General features: G+C 40.6%; 2 protein-coding genes across 3 annotated transcripts in view; one reads left to right on the top strand and one right to left on the bottom strand.

Moving 5' to 3' along the window:
• Positions 1 to 22138, top strand: part of ncln (nicalin) — a 34633-nt gene extending 12495 nt beyond the window's left edge. Inside the window, exons 2-15 of one of the 2 annotated variants that reach the window (XM_055658522.1) lie at positions 1299 to 1489; positions 1809 to 1956; positions 2737 to 2831; positions 4223 to 4303; positions 6218 to 6321; positions 7996 to 8084; positions 9088 to 9230; positions 10007 to 10185; positions 12053 to 12140; positions 12731 to 12769; positions 13717 to 13880; positions 16412 to 16465; positions 18498 to 18576; positions 20290 to 22138. In XM_055658522.1, coding sequence (XP_055514497.1) covers positions 1299 to 1489; positions 1809 to 1956; positions 2737 to 2831; positions 4223 to 4303; positions 6218 to 6321; positions 7996 to 8084; positions 9088 to 9230; positions 10007 to 10185; positions 12053 to 12140; positions 12731 to 12769; positions 13717 to 13880; positions 16412 to 16465; positions 18498 to 18576; positions 20290 to 20349 — 1514 coding nt within the window. In that variant the 3' untranslated portion in view covers positions 20350 to 22138. The remainder of the gene's footprint in view (positions 1 to 1298; positions 1490 to 1808; positions 1957 to 2736; positions 2832 to 4222; positions 4304 to 6217; positions 6322 to 7995; positions 8085 to 9087; positions 9231 to 10006; positions 10186 to 12052; positions 12141 to 12730; positions 12770 to 13716; positions 13881 to 16411; positions 16466 to 18497; positions 18577 to 20289) is intronic. The other variant, XM_055658523.1, reaches the window with a different exon arrangement.
• The window catches only part of haus8 (HAUS augmin like complex subunit 8), a 281932-nt gene that overhangs the window by 62250 nt on the left and 196323 nt on the right, over positions 1 to 23359 (bottom strand). The gene's annotated exons all lie outside the window — the stretch shown is intronic.

The following is a 23359-nucleotide window of genomic DNA, read 5'->3' as shown; positions in this document are numbered from 1 at the left end:
ATGCTATGTTCTGGCATCCACCTGAAATATTATCCCTGTTATTGTCCCACAGACACGACCTGGTCTGCTGAGGATTTCCAGCATTTTCCGATTTTATTTCAGAATTCTAGCGTCTGCATTTTATTTAACTTTCAATGCAAACGTTTGCTCGATGCAGGGTACAAAGGACAAAACAATGCACCTGTGAGAAAGGAAAAGCTACAAGAAAGCATCAGCCAATGTAAAGCTGCAAGTTCAAGCCCCAATCTGTGCTCGTTACTTTCATCATGAATTTTGTATCATTTATAACATAGGTATACTTCATACTATAGGATACGGAACAATATCTACTTTTTAATTGATTTACGGGATGTGCACAATACTGATAACCTTGGGGTGCTCACTTTGTTTACTAATAACCAAATGATCATGCAGTAGGAAGTGACCTCTAAACTAGATGTTGTGCATTGATTGGTACCTTAATGCAGTTTACCAGCAGCCAGTGTTTATTGTACAGTTTCTGATGTTTTTCTGGTCAACTTTGCCACTCAGAATACACTGTATATTACCAGAATAATGTCACATGGATGGCTACATGTCTCGGCAACCATGGGATTTGTTTTTCATAAGTCTGAGCCAAGAAATAAATAGGTGACAATTAATACAAAAACTGAACAAAAGCAACACATTTCATCATTCAATAATGAAGAGCCAAAGTTTCTTTGGCCTTTTCTTGGACCTCATTTTAGATTCAAGAACAAAGTCATGAAATCAAGAAGGCACCTGGATAAGAAATTAGGCAGAATGAATCAAGATACACCTTAGTCTTCTCCCTGACAAGTATGTGCCTATTCATGTCTCTCGTTTCCCTCTCCCTTGACTTTTAGTCTGAAGATGGGTCTTGACTCGAAACATCACCTTTTCTTTTCTCCAGAGATGTTGCCTGACCCACTGGGTCACTCCAGCTTTTTGTGTCTATCTTCAGTGTAAACCAGGCTTTGCAGTTCCTTCCTACACAATTATATTTTTGGCCCATTTTTATTTACTTTATTCAAGCTTAGAGAACTTAGTCATGAAATCAAGAAAGCAGCAGGGTAAGAAATGAGACAGAATAAATCAAGATACACCTTATTCTTCTCCTTGACAGCATTTGTTAGTATACAGAACACATTTTTTCTTTTCTAAAGGAAATGCGTGACTGATCCAGCTTCCCATGTGATACAACCACTTCAATGGTGCTACATTGACAGCTGCAATAATTATGCTGTCTGGGGAGACAATGGGTATTGACAGCCAGTTAAAATGCTGTTTCATTTCAGGTACAAGGAACGCAATGCTGAACACCGAAGCGCGGACAATCGAAGCCGACGTGTTGAGCCGCCGGTGTGTGCTCATGAGATTAGCAGAATTTTCATTTGACAAATTTCAGGAAGCCATACGGCAAAGTGCTGGGGCAGTGGTGATAATTCTGCCCCAGAACATGTCAATGATGCCTCAGGACGTCATACAGGTAAAGCAGCTTTCTTGCATTTTACCCACTCATACTAAAACTGGCAAAAAGGCAGCAGTGCAGAAAGGATGAGGGATAATACCTAGTAGTGATTGAAAGTCAGGCAAGTTTTGCCAATGGGTTTGGTTTGCACTGTGTGAGTCGATGGGAGTTAACAATGAATGTTTGCTGCAGCTGGTTACTGTTAAGTGATCTGTACAGATTCCAGCTTGAGTGCTCATGTTGAGGAGAGCTGGGCGATGGGGGTCGGGAGTTTGAACTGATTTTGCACTTCCCTAATTTGCACTTTGTTACTAGACTGACTTTTGCTTTTAACTAGCAGCAGTTTATGGAGATAGAACCAGAACTTTTGGCGACTGAGACAATTGTCCCAGTGTACTTTGCCTTGGAGGATGATGAGCTCTTGTCAATACACGAGCAAACACATTCAGCTTCTGTCTCGCAGGGCACTTCTTCAGCTGCTGAAGGTGAGTTGAACCTATTGCAAATAAGTTCCGGGTAAGATGCGCCAGGCAGAGTTTCAACAGCTTGTGTCCTGTTTTCTGATTCCTTCCCCTCAGCAAGTGGACCCTGTCATGAAAAGTTAAAATTTTGTTATGCCTATAATGTATTAATGCAAAAAAAAAGGTGATGTGGCATGGTTGGGATTCCTGGATTTTCCAGACTTTTGGATATAACTCCTATCACCAACTATAGAGAGCTACGTTCAGTACACTGGAGACCCACAGACTATCTTTAATTGTACTTTATCTTGCACTAAACGTTATTCCCTTTATCCTGTATTTATACACTGTGGACTGCTTGCTTGTAATCATGTATAGTCTCTCCACTGACTGGATGCACAAAAAAACCTTTTCACCGTACCTTAGTACACGTGACAATAAACGGACCTAACTAAACAATTGATACACCAACACATTTTTAATTTGACCTGCTCGAGGTCCATGGTTTTCAGGACTGTTGGCATACTTGGGATTCATGGAATTTCCCGACGGTAGGATATTATTTCTATTAATACACCAACACATTTTTAATTCGTTTCACAAAATAATATAAAGTTTCGAGTGAAGCTGATGTGTTTCAGGGGAGCACAGAGCATCAACAGGTGAGCCAGATCATTAACCTTTAGGTTTTCCGAATAGTAGGAGAGCAGATTATCGGTCTTGTTCTAGACTGTGAATAATAAGTTTCTTGACTCTACCAATATCATAATACCGTGAATAAAATACAATTTGTTCCTTTCTCAGTTCTTTTGCATACAGCCACAGCCAACGGCTTCCAGATGGTCACCAGTGGAGCCCAGAGCAAAGCTATTAGCGACTGGTCAATAACCAGCCTTGAGGCAAGTTGGAATTACTCTTCTCAATGCAATGTGTACATAATGATTGGTGATGGTGCTGCATGGGACATTTTTACAGGCTGAATAGTACCATCGCCACGCATTTGTCCACGACAGTAAACTTAGAAATAATCTTGCAGTTTGCATTTTGGTTCTTCGTTTTTTTAATAGCTAAAGATGCACATTTTGCCATGCTGCAGACTTTAGGTGGTGTTCATAAATGTCCGCCTCCACTGACCATGTACCACCTATCTCTGGTCAGATTATTTCCTCATGATCATTAGGAACAAGAATGTGAAATGTTGAACTGTACTGTCTAGCCATTGAGATCAGGTCACGGTAATTGCCTCAGGTCCATTTTACTTGTTGCTCCCTATCCCTTTATATTCTTAGAAAAATATAATGGTAGATGAGCAAAATACGAAAGATGCTGGAAGTCTTAAATAAACATAGTTAATCAGGCAGCATCAATGGAGAAGCAATTAACATTTCAGATCAATGACCTTTCACCATAACAAATAGCAAAGTTCTGATGAATGTCATGAAGCATTAACTGTGTTGCTGTAGCTGGGATTTGATCAAATGAATATTACCAGTATTTTCTATTTTTATTAATATCTAGATCACATCATGAAAGTTTCATTTTCTGCAACCCTTCCCTCTCCAATAATTAGCACGTACATATGAGGGATAATTGTGCATTCATTGTTCTATCTGGGACACACGATGCCAAAACTCTCTTGACCCTCTTGAGATATTAGTTTTACTGAGTTGAAGTGTTTCTTGTTAAAGGTCTGAGTCGAGTTCAGACATTGAGTGAATTTTAATGCAGCGGTGCCCAATTTTTGTCATGATTCCAGTAATATCTGATAAACCTCAAGGAGATTAAAGTGGTGAAGAGAAAGATTAAACAAGGTGGCGAAAACATGATTGATGACCTAGATGATGAGTAGCCCTTTCAACAAGGAACAGCTAGAAGTGTTCAGTGAGAAAGAGTTGTTGGGATCTGGAATGTACAGTGAGAATGAGAAAACCAAGGAATGTAGAGCTTGAAATAAATTTGAATGCTTTTAATACCAAAATATAGAAATGCCTCACTTTTTTTAAATTTGCCTTACTTTCCTGATCTGCAGATCGTGGCGTTTTCTTTTCATTTGCATAGGTTCATGTTAAATTGAATTCGGCAGTTTCTGGCAGAATTTTTTATCTATAGCTATTGAGATGATTTTATGCTCTCAGAAATGCAGCTGCCTCAGTTAGTTAATTTAGTGTTTCTTTAGGTTTTTCTTTGCTTTGCCATTTCTGATTCCTTTATAAACTAATTAAAAGAACGTGATTCCTGAAAATGTGAGCTGTGCATGTCCTGATAATATATGCTTTTGTTGTTCATTTAGGGCAAATTGACTGGTCTGGGTGGCGAGGATCTTCCTACTATTGTAATAGTAGCACACTATGACTCCTTTGGAGTTGCTCCTGTAAGTACAACCATAGTTATCACATCACCTGGTAATTACTGCTATCAATTATTTATTTTAAACCTGTCTTTTAAGGCTTTTTAATGACAGTAAGGTTTCAGAGAGGTTGAGTGTTTGTGAACTTTACCTTGTGAACAAAAGCCAACACTGAGGCTTTTACCCAACTAAACTTTGATCTTGCAGAGTATCACACTCTGCAGGTGATGCAACTAAATGTTAAGGTATTGAGCCATGCCATAGAGATTGGTAATGTGACTTAAACTTGGCAGGGCTTGGTAATGTGACTTAAACTTGCATTAGTATACCTGGGTTGTGGAAATAGGGCAGAGGTTAGGTTTAGTTTCAGCTTCAGATTCAGTAATGCAATATTGTCCGACCAAGGGTGAACATAGAGGACGATGACTGAACTTTTATTGCCTTCTCTCACAGTGGGAAACGTTGATTCCGCTGTGTGGGGATGTTCATGTTAAATTCTATTGTGTGTTGTGTTCTTTTTATTTGTATGGCTGTATGGCAACCCAAATCTCGCTGTACCAATTGGCCAAATCTCGCTGTACCAATTGGCCAAATCTCGCTGTACCAATTGGTGCAATGACAATAAATGTAAACTTGAACTTGAACTTGAAACTTGTCGGGTGAAAAGTAAATGAAAGTGACTGCACTGCCGTTTAATTGTATATTTTCCTGAACAAATAACAATGTTGATGGTGATTCCAGATTTATATGTTAAAAGTTAAAAACAGTTGCTACAAAGCCATAACCCAGCAGGGTGTTGTAATATATACGTTTTTGGAACTAGCTTTTATGTATAATGACCCACAAAGTCTATAACCAGATTGTTTTAAACGATTGCTTCTATAATAAGCTTAATCAGATGAGTTTAATCAGACGAGCTTCTCAATTGTGGGAAGGATGGGCTATTTTTAATTTCTAAGTTGTACTGTGTACAGTCATGTCCAATTGTAGATCAATGTGTAATGGAATTATTCCTAGAGCAGAATAAGCGCAGAACTATATTCTAAAATTTGGAAATAAAAAAGGAAAGTGTTGTAGATTTGCAACAGATTCGGCTGCATTTGTTGACAGACAAAGAGAGAAAGAATGTTTCAGATCAATTACTTTTCCTCAGAACTAGAAGAAAATAGAGATCAAATGTTTCAAATTGGGGCAGTAGAGATGAGGTGGAGAGAACAAAGGGAATTTGTTTTGTGGAGATTGAGGATCTAATCCAAGCGGTGGTGGTATCCTGGATCACTATGAAACTTGGCTATCTTAAAGGGGAAACATAAATAGATAGAAGGGAAGGGAAAAATGCAATACTGGAACTTGGATTAAAAAATCACTGCTCGTGCTAAAAAATCTGAAATAAAAGAATGCTGGAACTACTCAGTAGATTCGTCACATGATGTTGATATCAGTTGTATTTTCATCACAGACAGGCTACATTATTAATTAGTAACACAAAAGCTAATGGCAAATTGTTGAGTATCATTTTGCTGATAACTTAAACTGGTCCGGAGGCAGAGCCAGACAGGACTCACCAACGCGAGGCTGGCCAAATTCAGAGCTGTGGCAGCGTTCGGGCGCTCCGGTGAGGGCGGCCCGGCTCGGGGCTGAGTCGGCACTCTGGTGGCAGCGGCACGACGCGGGGCTGGGACGGGGATGAGGGCATCCCGGCTCGGGGCAGAGACGGCGCTCCGGGTGAGGGCGAATAAAGGATCTAATCTAATCTAATCTATCAGGCAGGATATTTAAGTCAAAGGCAATGAGGAGTCTGAAATGTACGTTAGTTGATAGACAAGTTAAGGCATTTGGCAGACAAAGTTGGTACATATTGATTTTGGTTTATTGTACATCAATACCATAAAATAATTTATTCACCCTCTACTCCATCCCATGCTCTTTCCGTAACAGTGGTTGTCTTATGGTGCTGATTCCAATGGTAGTGGTGTGGCAGCTCTACTGGAACTGGCTAGGCTATTTTCCAAACTCTATACTTACAAGAGGACACATGCTGGGTGAGTACAAAATTGCTGGTTTGTGACCTATCACCAGAAGTAATTTCAAAAGTTTTTATTCATAGCTGATTTCAGTTCGTATTGTTTGTCGTGTTCAGCTGAATGGAAATCTAAAGCTGAGAGATTTTTCGACTTGTACCTGTAGGCTGACTCTCAATATAAATAATGGGTCCAGTGAGTACATTTGCTCTGCTTTTTCTTGCCCTGCCTTGATAGATTGATCCTGATGTCACCAATATCTTAACAGTGGCTATTTCCCCCCCCCCCCCCCCCACCGGTCTCTGATGCTCCTTGTGTGGCATTTGCACATTCCTCTTGTGACCGTGTGCTTTCATTGAGTTCCCGAGATTCCTCCCACATACCAAAGACGTCCTGGTTGATCTGTAAGTTCGCAACTGTAAAGTACGCCTTGTTTAGGTGGGTGATAGACGAATCAATGTGGAGCTGATGAGCATGTGAGAAAGTAGAGGTATCAGAGTAATATCGAGATTGCACTTTGAGCTAGCCCAAACTCATTTGACTGTCTCCTGTGAGAGATTGCCCTGCCTTGATAGTGTCCTGAATTCAGCAGTATCGAATCAAAGACCCCCCTCCCCCCCCCCCCTTCCCATTTCAGTGCTCTGATGCTCATCCAATGACAATAATGCACATTCCTCTTGTTTGCATTTCTGTTTTGCATTTAGAAAATTACTGCCTCACATTTTTGTTCTGCTCTTGACCTGTGCTAAGAAAATACATAATTAGCATAATTCTCATATTGTCAAGTGGGTGATACCTCCATTGTCATGTGGAGCTGACAGCATGTGAGAAGTTGCTCTAGACTGTTTCCAGTGGGGGAGGGGTGGGGGGGACGGGGGGGGGGCGGTAGGAATGGAGAATGGAGATGAAGTTCAGTAGATCAGTGAAATAATAGAAAATGCCATCTTGGACATTCTAGAAATAGAAAGCAAACCTAAAGGACCTGTCCCACTTTCACGACCCATTTGGCGACCTTCTGCCAAGTTTGCCCTTGACTCATACTCGCAGCATGGTCGCCAGGAGGTCTTCATACTCTTCCTCATGCTCATGAGTAGTCTCCGCGTACTCGTGGCCTCAAGTAGGTCGAGGCGTTTTTTCCAGCCTGATAAAAAAATTTCCACGAGTAAAAAACAAAGGTTGGCATCGAAAAAAATGATGCTTTTTACTCGTAGATAGGTCATAGTAGGTCGTGGTGGTAGGTGGTCGTAGATAGTCGAAGGTCGGTAACTGGCCCGAGAAAAAAAATGCAAAATGACATCATTTTATCGTGTGATCATTTTCCACTCGTCGCTAGACGTAGTTGGTCTTAGGTGTGGAAGACTCAGGTCGAGGGAAGTCGTAGTAGGTCGTAGACATAGTCGTAGGAGGTCATAGACATGGTCGTTGGAGGTCATAGACATGGTCGTTGGAGGTCATAGACATGGTCGTTGGAGGTCATTTACTTCGGCGAGCCAACACGACCATGACATCTTTTTCAACTCGTCTCGGGTCTTCTAAACCCGTGGGTTAGGTCGTCCAAGTGGGACAGGCCCTTTACTCTCTGTAAATTCTGTGTTATACTTCTTGGTTAAAGACTTGGCTGTTTAAAATTAAAGTTATAACCTTTATTTGGGTGTTTTATTTCGTTAAAATACTTTTTCTCCAACAATTTTATAGGTATAATATAATGTTTTTTGTATCGGGAGGTGGAAAATTCAATTACCAGGGTACAAAACGCTGGCTAGAGGACAATCTGGATCATACAGGTAAGGTGAACACTTGTACCTGTGTACATTAAGAGGGAAGATGTGATTTGTCCAGCAGAGGTGCGTGCCCTTCTGAAATTGAGTTTTGTATACACCCGACTACGATGAAATTGCAATCCTCATATACGTTATCCACGTTTAAATTGGACAAAGATTACAAACTATTTGCCATCCTCATTTCTGTTGCTTACAACATAATTATGTGGACCGTTTTGGCCCGAAACTGATGTTCAACGTACTTTGCACTTCATTAAAGTATAATAATATAATTATCTGTCCTTGTTTCATATGGCTTGATGTCACATTGTTTCTATGAAACACCTTGGGACATTTTGTTACCTTTAAAGATATCATGCCACGACAAGTTATTGTTGACGTTCCTGGGGTTTTGTTACATTATCACATCGGGCTGAGAATCACTTGGAACGTTATACAAAGTATGATTAGGACAGAACTAAAACAAATTCTGATTTTGCATCAGTTCTGCATTGAAAAGGGTAATTATTAACGTGGGTGGTTTGCAGACATCCATCTATACACTTCAAAATTGTACCTCAAACAATCCATTGCTTAAATCAGAGCCTTGATAAAACCACTTGAAATCGTTGCACATAGTTCCACCTTTTTATTAAAGGCATTTGCTTGCAATAAAGATTGTGCGTGCCCAATTTTAAGAAAGAACAGAATATGATTTCATGAGAAATTTCTCCGAAGAAGTGAGAAAGCAGTACTCGCTTCATGGAGGGTTTGAGGCAGATCATATGGGTGCTTTGAAGGAGAAGTTAAATGACGTGGGGATCAGGAGTATAATAGTGTTAAAGAGGCAATAGTTCATCCTGTTGGCCTGAATGGCATGTTTCCACATTATAAAATTGTGTGTAACAATTCCCTTGTAGACATCTTCTACCTGTTAAAATGGTTTGGATTTGCCTTGCTTTTGTGAGAGGATAAACGGTGTCTGTACTTGGCTGCAAACTTATGGTTGGACTCCATGTTTTCCCAGATTCAAGCCTTCTCCAGGATAACGTTGCTTTTGTTTTATGCCTTGACACATTGGGTGGCAACGATGATGGCCTCTATCTCCATGTGTCAAAACCACCTAAAGAGGCCACACCTCAGCATGCATTCCTGAAGGAGCTAGAAACAGTAAGTGCTTATCACCTCATTGTCAGGTTTCCACAGAACTTGAGCTTCTGCCAGAGATTCATTTGCAACATATAACAGGAAACATCATGTCTTATTTTTCCCAATGGTGTTTTCCTGCATACCTCCCGATATTTATTTAGATAAAATAAAGATAGAAAATGCTGGAAATACTCAGTATAACTCAGCAATATTAATGGAAATAGAACATAGTGATGCACAAGAATAGTGCTTCAGTCCACAATATCTGTGTTGAACATGATGCCAAGACCATCACTTAGCTCTCTGTATATAGCCCCTATCCGTCTGGAAGAAATTATTTTTCTTCCACACCTTCCATTCCCTGCACATCCATATGCCTATTCAAAATTTTTTTAAATGCCACCAATATAAATCTGCTCCAACTACCACCCTCAACAGCGAGTTCTAGGCACTCGCCCCACTCTATATAAAAAATAAAACTTGCCTCGCACATCTCCTTTAAACTTTTCCCCAACTAAGATGGAAGTTATGCCCTGTATTATCTGACTTTTCTATCCTGGGGAAAAAGATTCTGACTGTCTACCCTATCTATGCCTTTCAAAGGCAGATCACAAGTGGAGTTAACTTTTCAGATTAGGCATACTTCATGACAACTCGAAAAGTGGTGATTTGGAACAAATCTGTACTTGGCTGAGCATATCCAGGAGGGAGTGTGGGTTGGGGAAAGGGATTGTGTAATGAAATGTCTGAAATATAAAACTAATTCATTTACTGAAATTCTAAATCGTAAAATGCAGGTGACCTCCAGCAGGTTTCCAGAAGTGAAATTCTCTATGGTCCATAAAAAAATCAACTTGGCAGAGGACATGTTGGCCTGGGAGCACGAGCGATTCGGTATTCGACGACTACCAGCATTCACAGTATCACGCCTAGAAAGCCATAGAAACAGCTTGAGAACCACTATTATGGACATGAGGTGAGAGCCAGCTCATAAACGTACAAACAGGTTTGACGGTCAGGTTTGTGCGGTTCAAAAGCAACCCAATACGCAACAAAGTCCAATTTGGACTTGCTATCTATGATTGTTCACCAAAAAGCCTTATTAGAACCCCCAAGTAACATTCGGCAACTATAAATCAGTGAAATCTCCCAGAAAACTTCACATTTTTTATTTTATCTCACGATACCTTGACAGGTCTTGATACTTCTGCCTATCATACTTTGCTATGTACAGTATATGCACCCATATTACTATGAACAGCTCTTTATCTATATCAAATCCCACTCAATTCAAACCAGCTAATAAGTTTAACAAAACAAAATTACCATGGGAGCTGGAAATCTAAAATAAAAATAATTAAGAAATGAACTTCAACTACCCAAGTTTAAAAGTTGTCTTTTTAAGGAAGAAGTGGGCTTCGGGGCCCCAGCTCAGATGCAGCAAGGTTTGCTTATACTGAGAATCTATCGGATTCTCTGTTACTTTATCTGCCACAATTATCTCCTGTTTCATTAAGCTAAGGCAGGTTGGAACCAATTTTTAAATTCGCATTTTCCTTTTCTGAATCTACAGAAATCTCTAATTTTTATATCCTTAAAAATGTCCTTCAGACCCCTCTCCTTAACTGACAACACCCCAATGAGAGACAACAAACACACACAAAGCAAGCTGCTTTCTTGTTGGTACTTTAGTTTCTGGGTGAATGGATTAAAGTTTAAGACCTACCCATGACAATAGAGGCTGAAGCTTAAAGCGATGCTGAGAGAATTTTTCATTTGCAGGAGTTGATGCCTTTCAGATGGGTGAGACACTAATGTCCTTGGTGCCTGCCTTGATGTTGAAAGCTGAAATGGAAGAAGGGTAGGGTTTCCAGGATCAAATGGCTATTTAATGTTCACTATTGTGATTGCTTAGGAGCAGTCAGGGCAAGGTTTCCTTAATAAAAAGAAACCTGACGTTATCTAGAAAGGGTGTTCCTTCCCTAGTTATCATGGCATTATTGCACTGGGACAAACACGTGTGAAATTCCAGTTTGAATAGAGCAGTTTGTAAAACTAAAGCTTTTAAGATCATGATGGAGACCAAAAAAATGCTAATTAATTACTGAGTAGAAATGAAATTATGTGAACTTTACAACAAAACGAGCAATTTATGTGCACATAAGTGGAACTTTTGATCCCAAATGTTGGGTGATGAAGAAGTTTCAACATGTTTCTTAACGTTTTTATTTTATTGCTTGTGCAATTAAGGACATAAAATGATCATTCTTTAAATGAAATGACAACTCTCTATCTACCCCTTCATTCGGAGGATCTATTGTTTTCCCCGATGGGTAATGTACTCGTTCATGGATGCCTGAAATAAAAGGTGATTGTGATGTGAATCTCCCCGTCTTCTGCAGTAACGTACTAGAACGCAACTAGAGGTGTTGAAAGGAGGGGAAAAAGAAAAGCTTTCTGGGAAGTCACTGAAACCAATCATATCACCGTTCATGCCCTTTGTATTCCATTTCTCCAGTTTCCCTCTTCCCTCTCTCAGTCTGAAGAAAGGTATCAGCGTGAAAAGTCACCCATTATTTCTCTCCAGAGATGCTGCCCGTCCCGTTGAGTTACTCCAGCATTATGTGTCTCTCTTCGGTGTAAACCAGCATCTGCAGTTCCCTGCTTCACATATCCATGAACTTGAAGCATTTGGATGAAAGAGAGCATTGGAGGAAAGGATTGAGAACGCAGTGCTGGGCTACCTAAACAAAAATCACGGTTTGCCTCTAAAATACTGGCAACCAGCATGCCCAGTATTTTGCCATGAATGTCAAGTTTTCTTTATTTCTTTTCAAATTTAGGTCCCAGGTTGATATTCAAAAGTTGTGTCGCAATACCAAAATAATTGCCGAGGCACTGGCACGGGTAATTTACAACTTAACGGAGAAGGTATGGGCGTTTCAATTTCTTCATGTTTTTTATGTTGTTGCTTGTGGAATTAATGGTGGAAAGATGTCATTCTTTAAATGAATTGACCCGACTATCTACGTGCTCCTTGGTTGGGAGGATCCATTTTCCCATTTGGTAACGTGCCCATTCCCAGATGCCTGAAATAACAGGTGATCTTGATGTGACGCTACCTTGTGTTCTGCAATAATTACTACAATGCAACTTCCTACCTATAATTTTACAGAATTGTGTTAAAGTTCGCTTCTTAAACCAGACAACAATTATGCTTCCAGCTTCAGTTGAACACTAGGAAATTCAGAATTTCAGAATAGGTTTCAGAAATGCCTTGCTGCTACCCTGGGTTTCCTTTTAAACATTTCATCAAGCTATCACTTGCACTGGTCTTTGACCCCAGCCATACTTCCAAGTCAAGCAGACTATCACACAAGTGATCAAGTGGGTGAAGAGGTGATCCTTGATTCATCGTTAGTGATGAGTGCACTCTTGGGTGGTTCCAGAGGTGTTTTGGTTAGTTTTCATGTTCGGTATTGGACAAGTTTTCCATTATTAAGTTTGTTCCCTTTTTTTAGGGTGCGCCAGAAGACCTTCAAATCTTCACAGAACAAATGGTAAGCAGAGAGCTACCTAATTCTTCTAACCTTCACTTCTCTCTTTTTAAGGTAAATGACATCCCAACTACTTTTTCTTACTGTTGAATTCCATGATAGCTATAATGGGTCTACACCAAGAGAAAGGAATTAAGAAGAGACTGTTGTTGAGATGTCCCAAATTACAAGTGTTAGCTTGTGTGAAAAGTGTTCAAAATATATGATTTGCGACTTTGTCCTCGAATACCTTTTAGCTTTAATTGTCTCAAGAGAGTCACATAAAGACGATCAAAAACGGGCTCTTTTGTCTACTGAGCCTTTGCCAGCTTTCAAACACACATTTTACATCAGCCCACCACACCTTTACAGATTCTACCATTGTCATATATACTTGAGACAGTTTGGCACTGGCCATTCAATCTACCAGTCAGATGATATTGGCACGAACATATATAAATGCCAGCAACTTGATTATCTTGTTTAATGGGACTAAAGCTTGGTTAATATCCAAATCCATTGGAACCCCACAACTATGCATGTTGAATTCACGCCAGGTTAGGCATGAAAAGTTATCAGTTGCCCGGCTCTGGTCTGGTTCAGATTGATCATGGTGAGGTAAGGTGTGAGAGATAGAGAGGGGCAAGACCATAAGTGATTTTCGAAACAAGTGATCATCTTAAAGTGAAGGCTAAATGGGATAGTACAATAGCAATAATGTGTGAATGAGATTTGGAATACAGCGAGTGGAAGTTAGGATGAACTCTTGTCTTCAAGGTAGAATGAAGGAACTTAGTTGCCTCTGCTTCTTTTCAAGTCTCTTGGTGTCATGCAGGCCTCCAATAAATACCACTCATAATTCACAACTCAAATCCGAGCATGCGTAACAAATGAAAGTCAAACGCCAAAGGGAAAGAAGATGCTTCAAATAAAGCCTCCAGCTCACTGTTGGTTTCTTTTTCCAAATTTAGCAGCTACAGGAGGACCAGCTATCATCGGTACTCGACTGGCTAACAGCCCAGCCGAGGGCAGCACAGCTCGTTGATAAGGACAGCATCCTCATCTCCACATTGGAGTATTACATGAATCGATACTTGAAAGATGTCAAACGTCATTATGTGAAGGCGGACAAAAGGTACAATATTATTACAATATCAGCAGGCCAAATACCAAGTATGGCCAATTCCAACGCCTCTTTGCACCCCCTCAATACTTGGGATTTTAATATGTACATAATCCTGGTTGTCACAATAGTGCTGTGTTAAAGGGTTACTTTGCCTGTCTGATCAAGCTTTGTTTTGCCTTCATCAGTGGATGCATTTTATACATCTGTTGCCTTAAGTCTGTTATCCTGTAACTAAGTAGTTTACTGTGCCAGTTTGGAGAGCTATTAAGATCCAGCTCTAATATTTGCAAGAAACTAACCAAGGACAACAAATTGCCTTTTCTGAAGGACACTGGTGAATCAGATGAGTATTTACAACGAAAAAAGATACAAAGTAACTCGGCGGGCCCGGAGTGACTTTATTCAAACATACAAGATCCTGAGAGGCTTGAGGTAGTAGATGTCAAGATATTTTTACTTGTGAGCACATCCCAAACAAGGGGACAAAGCTGCCTTTCGCAATCCACTGCTTTTTTTGATGATCAATCATAGAAAATATTAATTCCAGATTTATTTCATCATCAGTTTAAATTCGTCAGCTTTTGTGGTGAAAGTTGAATGAGTATTTCTACATCATTACTCAAGAACACAAGGAATTAAGAGCAGGAGTAGGTCACCGAGCCCCTCAAGCCTACCCTGCAATTCACTATGATCATGTGTGATCTATGCTGGTGTCAACAACAGTGCCACTTCCCCATAGCCCATAGTTCCTCGATCCAGAACTGAATGTAGTGCAAGGGAGATGGTGGCCATTGTAGACCTATTTTCCATGTAGGCGAGCGAGCTACATTGTTCTGAAGGCTGGCCCAGATGTAGGCCAATACTAATCATTCAGAGCACTTCAGTGTGGTTGATGTTAGAGCTACTGAGCAGTAGACATTGAGTCTCGTTATTTTACGTTGCTTGGAGACTGGAATGATGAAAGTTTTCTTGAAGCAGATAGGGAAATAGCCTTCTGAAGTGAAAGGTTGAAAATGTCAGTGAAGACTGTGGCCAGTTCATTGACACACGACTTCAGAACCCTTCCAGGGACTATACATATGGCCTCCACCACCCTCGGGCAGTGAATGTCTGAGAGAAGATATTGCTGCAAGCCTCCATTTTAAATGACAAGCCCCTTATTTTGTAGCTATGTCTCGTTGTTTGTGATTTGGCAACTGGTAAAAAAAGATCTGAACCCAGTTAAGCCTCTTGGGATCTTGCATGTTTGAATAAAGTCATCCATCATTCTTCTAAACTCCAAGGAATACTGACCCAGAGTATATAGTGTATCTTGCCAGGACCATTCTCGCTTCAGGAATTAGCATGGTGAATGTTCAGTGAACCGATTTAAGCCAGGTTATTCTCCTTGTATTATCTTCAAAATACGCTTCAGTTTCCCCCCTTGGTTACTCTAGAGTTTTATCTCAACCTTGCGTTCTCTATCACCAGGAACGGGGAGATCTTATAGAAACTTACAAAATTCTTAAGGGGTTGAACAGGCTAGATGAAGGAAGATTGTTCCCGATGTTGGGGAAGTCCAGAACAAGGGGTCACAGTTTAAGCTGAAGGGGGAAATCTTTTAGGACCGAGATGAGAAAAACATTTTTCACACAGCGAGTGGTGAATCTCTGGAATTCTCTGCCTCAGAATGTAGTTGAGGCCAGTTCATTGGCTATATTTAAGAGGGAGTTAGATGTGGCCCTTGTGGCTAATGGGATCAGGGGGTATGGAGAGAAGCCAGGTACAGGATACTGAGTTGGCTGATCAGCCGTGATCATATTGAATGGTGGTGCAGGCTCGAAGGGCCGAATGGCCTACTCCTGCACCTATTTTCTATGTTTCTATGATCTTTAGGCCCATGGGAATTCAGGGCCACACACTGCTCTCACACCATTCTGGCTTGTAAATATATATCTTTTTTATTGTTACTGGATCTAAAACCTGGAATTCCTTACCCAATAGAACTGTAGGAATACTTTCACAAAAGCACTGCCGCCGTTCAAGAAATTGACTTGCCACCAGTTTCATTAGGGCAGTTGAGAATGCTGGTCAAAAATTCCCAGATTTTTAAAAATGAAAGTTTTTTGCTCTGACAATTGGTGCACTAAGGTAGACATATGCTGCTGTCCCTTAAAATGGTGTTAAAGGGTTTATTGGCACAGCTCAAAGAAAAGCAAGCCATTTTATTGATATTGGTCAATACTTTATGATGATTGAAAGAAGTAACAAATTACTGTATAAATGGAGGTACTTTATTTGAATGATGCTTTCAAACAAATTGGACTGCCTTGGCAGTGGTTTGAATTTACATGCACCAATCTCTCTTTCTTGAAGTTCATTTGCTTTGCAATATAGAGCTTAATATGGGTAACAATAGGAATATATAGAGATGATCAGCATTAATCCTTTTGGATATAAAATCTTTTTTTTTGGAACTGTTACTATTACCTGTTACAAGACTAACACATTTTTAAAGTGTCAATGAAATGGATGAAGAATTATCTTTGTGTTGATTACAGAGATCCAGAATTCCTCTTCTATGATCAGTTGAAGCAAACCATGAATGCATACAGGTATGTAATACAGTCCACTAAATGCCATTACTACTTTAGCTGTGCATTCATGCACTGGGCCAATGTGTCATTGAAGTTGAGAAATTTCCATCCTTTGTAAGTCGGGAAGGTGTTTTGAAAGAACAACATTGGATAGGGCAGGATCCTATCCATCCTATCACATGGATAGGACAGGTTTGGAGAGACATGGACCAAATGCTGGCAGGTGGGACTAATGTAGCTGAGAATTGTTGGCCGGTGTGGGCAAGTTGGGCTGAAGGGCCTGCTTCCACACTGTATCACTCTATCACTCTATTGCTGGTGTCAAGCAAAGAGCGTTCACGTCGCAGCCCTGTTTCCACCAATCTTTCCACCACCACGCACAAGAAGCACAAGACAGACGCCATTGTATGCAGATGCCGAGAAGTGTGTTCAGCTCTGGCTGAACAATTTCTAATCTTGTGTGTGGATTCGCTAAGAAGAAGAATACTCTTTGCTATTCGTATGTACTATTACCATCTACTATTTATCTATTTATTACTTTCTATCGATACCAATCTACTATCTATTTCTATTACTATTTGTAAGTCTGTCCGAATTGTTAGTGCTGATCAATAAATGAAAATGAAGAATTATTACTCGAGGACGAATGTGTGGTCTCACGTGAGAAATGGAATCACGTTCAGCTGTGAAATTATCCACATTTGAATAGGTTTCTAATACACAATTATGGGTGAGTTACCAGAAAATGGGAAATGGCATCATCTTCAGGAAGAGTTGAGGTATTGGAGGAGTGCTATGAGCTGTCTAATTAGAGGAAGTCGTGGTTGATACTAGGTACATTATGGTATATCCACACAAACTGGTTACTTACCAATACTAATTTAAGAATGGTTATGATTTATCTTAGAGCACTATAAATACATACTGGCAGCTGTGTTTTGGATTTGGTTAATGGTACTTGATTAATGATCACAGATGCCAGTCATTTTTTCATATTTTTCATACCTTATTAATATAAATCAGATTATTTTCTCCAGTACCGATTTCCTTCTGTGGTTTATACTTTGCAATATAAATTGAACATTCAAACCCGGGTAACAATTACTTCAAGGAATGGTCAGATCTGGTGATGTACGAGTTGGGATCGTTTGACGACTTCCTTGTATTAGATGACGTACGGTGCAAAAAGAAAACTGTAGAATTTAAATTATTCATTAAGGGCACCAATGCATTTTGTCCATTTGCTGCAGTGGTATTACTTGGTGTACTGATAAAATATATACAGAAGCCTTCATATATTTTCCTAAATATGAAGGCTAGTTATAAATGGCTGAGCCAAGCACAAAACGGTGAAGGAACCCAGCAGGTCAGGCAGCATCTGTGGAGAGAATGGACAGGCGACGTTTCAGGTCAGGACTCTCCTTCGGACTCAGAGATCTGAAGAAGGATCCAGACCTGAAACTTTGCCTGTCCATTCCCTCCACAGATGTTGCCTGACCCACTGAGTTCCTCCAGCATTTTGTGTTTTACTCAAAATTGCAGCATCTGCAGTTTATTTTGTCTCCAGTTATGAATGGCTATCGGGCACCCTCTTCTCTTAAACCTATGTTTACACTTGGGACCCTGTTCTTACACCTTTGTTGATAGAATCATAGAATATATACTCTTCACTGTTTAAATCTTGATAGACAGGCTGTCTGCATTGACAATGTAAAGTCTTCCTCTAGACATGCCTTCTTACTAGCCTCTGCAATTACAAAGCAAAGTACTTTGAAGCTAATCAATCACCTTACCAAGGCACTGTGGTAGATTTTTTTCTGTCCTCACTCTAAACCACGGCATTTGGCTTGTTCTGCCTATACTTACCAGGTGGCTGAGACCGCTGAATTTAAAATGGTAAAAATGAGCATTGTTAAACAATATTTTTCCTTAATCCTAGGATTTCTGGATATGCTACCTAATGTTGTCAAAAGACTTTGGTTTAAGTCTTGGTTTCAACTTCTTGATTTCGCTATTTAATTGACATTCTTCATTATGTTTTCTTTTTCAGGGTTAAGCCGGCCATCTTTGATCTTCTGTTGGCATTGTGTATAGCAGCATATCTTGGACTTACTTATTTAATTGCCCAGGTAAGAAACCATTGCAAATACGAAATAAGAATGGCGCAGTTGGTAGAGTTGCTGCCTCACAGTGCCATGGCCTGGGTTCGATCCTGACTTCGGGTGCAGCCTGTGTGGCGCATGCACGTTCTCCCTGTGACCACATGGGCTTCCTCTGGGTGCTCCGGTTTCCTCCCAGAGTAGCCTCTGTAAATTGCCCACAATGTATAGGGGATGGATGAGAAAGTTGGATAAGATAGACCTGGTGTGAACGGGTGATCGATAGTCGCAGTGGACTTACTGGGCCAAAGGTGTATGAAGTCCACTGATGTTGGTTTAAATCGAAAATATACACAAAGTGCTGGAGTAACTCAGGCAACATCTCTGGAGAGAAGAAATATGAAGTTTTGGGGTCGAGATCCTTCTTCAGACTGATGTCAGGGGAGAGGGAGATACATAGATAAGGAAGTGTAAAGTGTGAAAACAGGCCAAAGGGGATGAAGATCAAGGAAAATGTAGAATAGATCATTGTTAGCTGGGAGAAGGTGACAATGAGCAAACCAAGATAAAATGTAGTTGGAGACAGTCAGACTGGTCGGAGAACTGGGAGGAGGAGGGATGGGGAGAGAGGGAAAGCAAGGGTTACTTGATGTTAGAGATGTCAATGTTCATACTGCTGGGGTGTAAGTTGCCCAAGCGAAATATGAGGTACTGTTCCTCCAATTTGTGCTGGGCCATAGTCTTGCTAATGGGGGAGGTCCAGGACATAAAGGTCAGTGTGGGAATGGGAGGGGGAGTGAAAGTGTTTTGCAACCAGGAGATCAAGGTAGGTTTAGGCGGGCTGAGTGGAGTCTAGTTACTGGGCCAAAGGGCCTGTTTCCGTGGTAAAAATCTTTCTATCAATCAAGGAGGGGAGTATGCTACTGTTTTATGTGGGTGAAGCTGATTGCACAAATAAGATAGGAGCAGCATTACAAATTATTGATAAATTAATCCATGTGATTACGAGATTTGCAATGCACCTTTATTTTAAATAAGCAAGAATGTGGGAATCTTATCAAAAGTCAGATTTGTTTTGGTTGTGATTTTCCCCGCTGACTCAAAGTGTGGACCAGAGAGTTATCATCAGGATCGATAAAGAATGAGGAGTGGGAATTTTTTTGTAGAAACAATGAACTGCATATGCTGGTTTACCAAGGAAAGATGCAGTGTGCTGGAATAACTCAGCGGATCAGGCAGCATCTCGTAAGAACATGGATAGGTAGAGTTGCTGCCTTACAGCTCCATGCAGCGTCAGAGCCCTGGGTTTGATCCTGACTATGGGTGCTGTCTGTACGGAGTTTGTACGTTCTCCCCGTCACTGCGTGGGTTTTCTCTGAGATCTTCGGTCTCCTCCCACACTCCACGTACAGGTCTGTAGGTTAATTGGTTTGACATACGTGTAAATTGTTTCTAGTATGTATGGGATAGTGTTAGTGTGCAGAGATCGCTGGTCTGTGCGGAGTTTGTACGTTCTCCCCGTGACCACGTGGGTTTTCCCCGAGATCTTCGGTCTCCTCCTACACTCCAAAGACGTACCGATATGTAGGTTAATTGGCTTGATATAAGTGTAAATTGTCCCTAGTATGTATGGGATAGTGTTAGTGTGCAGAGATCGCTGGTCTGTGCGGACACGGTGGGCCAAAGTGCCTGTTTCTGCGCTGTATCTCTAAACTAAACTGAAGACTTGTACTTCCTTTGCAGAATTTTGGCTTATTTTACAATCTGGTGCGAAGAATCACTCTAAAGCAGAAGCAGCACTAACCACATCACCTTCTATTACCACCTTCACGCAATGGATGGATTCTTCTAGTGCAGCCCCCTGGTGTTGTCATGGCTGGATCCGACCCTCAGCACTGAGCCAAAACTCTCTGGTTATGCACCATCAGCAACTTAAGGGTTGCACGATGTTCCATAAATAACGGCACTGTTCCTGTTTGATGTACCACACTATTTTCTTCAATTTTAATCCAATACAATCCACATTAAACACTGCTCAAAATGGGCCTCATGCCCTCTGAAATAGAACATAAATTTAAGAACTTCCTGCAGAATGAAATCAGTCATGGCTTGAATGCATGAAGGTATGTTTGGTTATAATTTAAGTTGCCAGTTTAAAAAGTCCCAAGTAAATGACTGAATTGTGAGCACACTGCTAAAAGTGATTAACATAATCTGCTTGCTAATTGGCTATTATATTTTAACATGGCCAGAGAGACACCTATACAGATGTTGGCTCTGGGGATATCAAAGTCTTTTGTTGTCTTGAGCTGTGCAAATTTTCATTGCCATGTGGCACTTGAATGGAGTGCTTTGAATCCCATGGCATCCCATTATGGGCCGACCCATCTAGTTATTAATTTTGTCATTTTCTACGTTGCTGGTGAGAGCCAATTTAGCTTGAGGAAGTATCTTTACAAAATATGTAGGGCCAGAAAATTAAAACGGAGGGGAAGACATAGTGAAGAAAGTCTGATCACTGAAGTTGCCCGGGTTTTGAGAGAGCCATTTTGCTTGCTCTTTTGTACGATCCTTGTGCACGTTGCACTTCTTTGCATTGGAGGGTACACTTATGGCATGCTGCTGGATACAAAAGAGGAAAGCATATTCTGTATTCAAGCCGAACCTAACATGCCTGGTACTGAAACCTGCCCAGAAGGGAAAGATCTCCATTCCCCACCACTTCCCTGTCTCATCTTTTTATAAGCACACAAAAAAAAAATCAGGTTTAAATATTTTTGCATTATTTTTCTAAATTCCTGATTAAGACTGTTAACATTTAGTTAATAAAATCTTTGTTTTAAAGCCCTTGCGTGCGCAGATTGCATCCAGATGGGACGTTTTATTAAGTTTTATTCATTCAGTGAATCAGAAGTGGCTGTGCAAAACTGGTACAAAGGTTTGATTTGACCCAGGTGAATCAGTAATTCAATACTTCTGGATAGTCCAGGAAGAGGAGGAAAATCTAGCTGGCTATTACAGCCTCCCCCACAACACATGCTAGCCGTATTACCCAAAGTATTGTGAACACGAGAAATTCAGATTAAAAACATGAGATGCTGATGGTGCGTTCAATGGGACAGGAATCTTGCGAGGGTAGTTCTGCTCTGACCAGGTTTTGAACACACGGCCCTCTGGTATGTAACCACCTCTCGGTCAGTGCATGTGCCTGAGATCTGGCCTCATCTCCACACACAGGTCCGGTTTCCGTGAAGAGATATGGCATCATAAATCTAGCATTAAGAACAAAACCTCAAACTTGGCTTCCCATCTTTTCAATCTGTAAGAAAACGGCAGCTTTTATCCCGAGAATCCAGTATATCTTTTTTTTTTAAGGAACTTGATGGGGCTTTTCTATCCATATGAATTGCTGCATCTTCTCAACAGTTATTTATGTCTGTATTGGTTACTTGTTGAAAATCATTGATGTTGATGTTTATTTCCTAATTTGTAACAAAATGGATTATGGGATAACAGTGGCGTTGTATTGAACACTGGCATTCATCATGACTGTTCTATACAGCAGGAAGGAAACAATAAAATGAGGGGGAAAATGGATTGAGGGTTTGACGAGCTTTTGTGTTGAATGTTCTGCTCTTATTTTTCAGTTGCCACACTACCAGTCTTTACAACTTGCAGGCAATAAAGATCGCGACACTCCTTGAGTTCTGTCTCTGACACCCTAGAAATCTCTTAACCTCAATCATTGACACAGCTTAAAATATTTTGTTGACCAAGTTTTTATTATTTGTCATAATGTCCCCTTGTGTGACTCTTGGAGTTCTGTGAAATGGCTTGAATTGTTTTTACTATCATTAAAATTGCTCCATAGTTGTCAGTGTAATCTAACCACCCCTTTTGTTTCTCCTCACCAAGTCCGAACGGCACCTCGTCCTCGGTTACACAAGGAACTGCAGATGCTGGAATCTTGAGTGAAACACAAAGTGCTGGAGGAACCCTTGCTTAATGACCCACTAAATCTCTTCAGCACCATGTGAACTGCTCTTTGGTGATAATGTCACCAGCTCCAGCAGTATCCTCTGTAGCTCCAGTTCATTTATCAGCCGATCACTATGCTGCTGGGCAGCTCTTCATCACCAAGGGTTATTTTGTCCACCATCCAATATGCTTTCAAGTGGGAGTTTTTATTCTGTTAACAGTTGATAGTCTTCCACCTATCGCTAACTTGCCTTTAATCAATCATCTCAGTACAGATAAAGGAACCAACAAAAATAAGTCCGAAGCAAGAGGACTTGTTTTCTATGTCATATTTCACGCGTCCAGGTTATCCATAAGAATGTTGTGGTGGGCAAAAAAGGATACAATGCTGAAGTAACTCTGTGATCAGGCAGCATGTCTGGAGCGCATGAATAGGTGCAAAAAAATGGCACAAAGTGCCGGAGTACCACATTGGGTCAGGCAGCATGTCTGGAAAACATGGATAGGTGCCGAAAGCAACACAGTGCTTGAGAAACTCAGCAGGTCAGGCAGCATCTCTGGAGAACGTGGATAGGTTAAAATAACTACACAAAAGTGCTGGAGTAACTCAGCGGGTCAGTTTACCGATTGAAGAAAGTCTCAAGATATGCCTACTTTGAAAATGTTCCCTACGTTGTACTGTTAGGTATTTATTTTTTAATGGTTCTTGGTTTTTGGTTCTTGGTCCTCCAAAATATTCCAAATGGAATTTAAACTGGAGGTGGCGGAGAGAATATGAGAATAACCAGATGATCTGTGGGTTAATAGATAAATAATGGGCAGTTCACTAGTTATA

The sequence above is a fragment of the Leucoraja erinacea genome, chromosome 29 (assembly GCF_028641065.1).
Source record: "Leucoraja erinacea ecotype New England chromosome 29, Leri_hhj_1, whole genome shotgun sequence".
Taxonomy (NCBI): Eukaryota; Metazoa; Chordata; class Chondrichthyes; order Rajiformes; family Rajidae; genus Leucoraja; species Leucoraja erinaceus.
The sequence above is the reverse complement of the archived record's forward strand: the minus strand, read 5'-3'. Positions and strand labels throughout refer to the sequence as shown.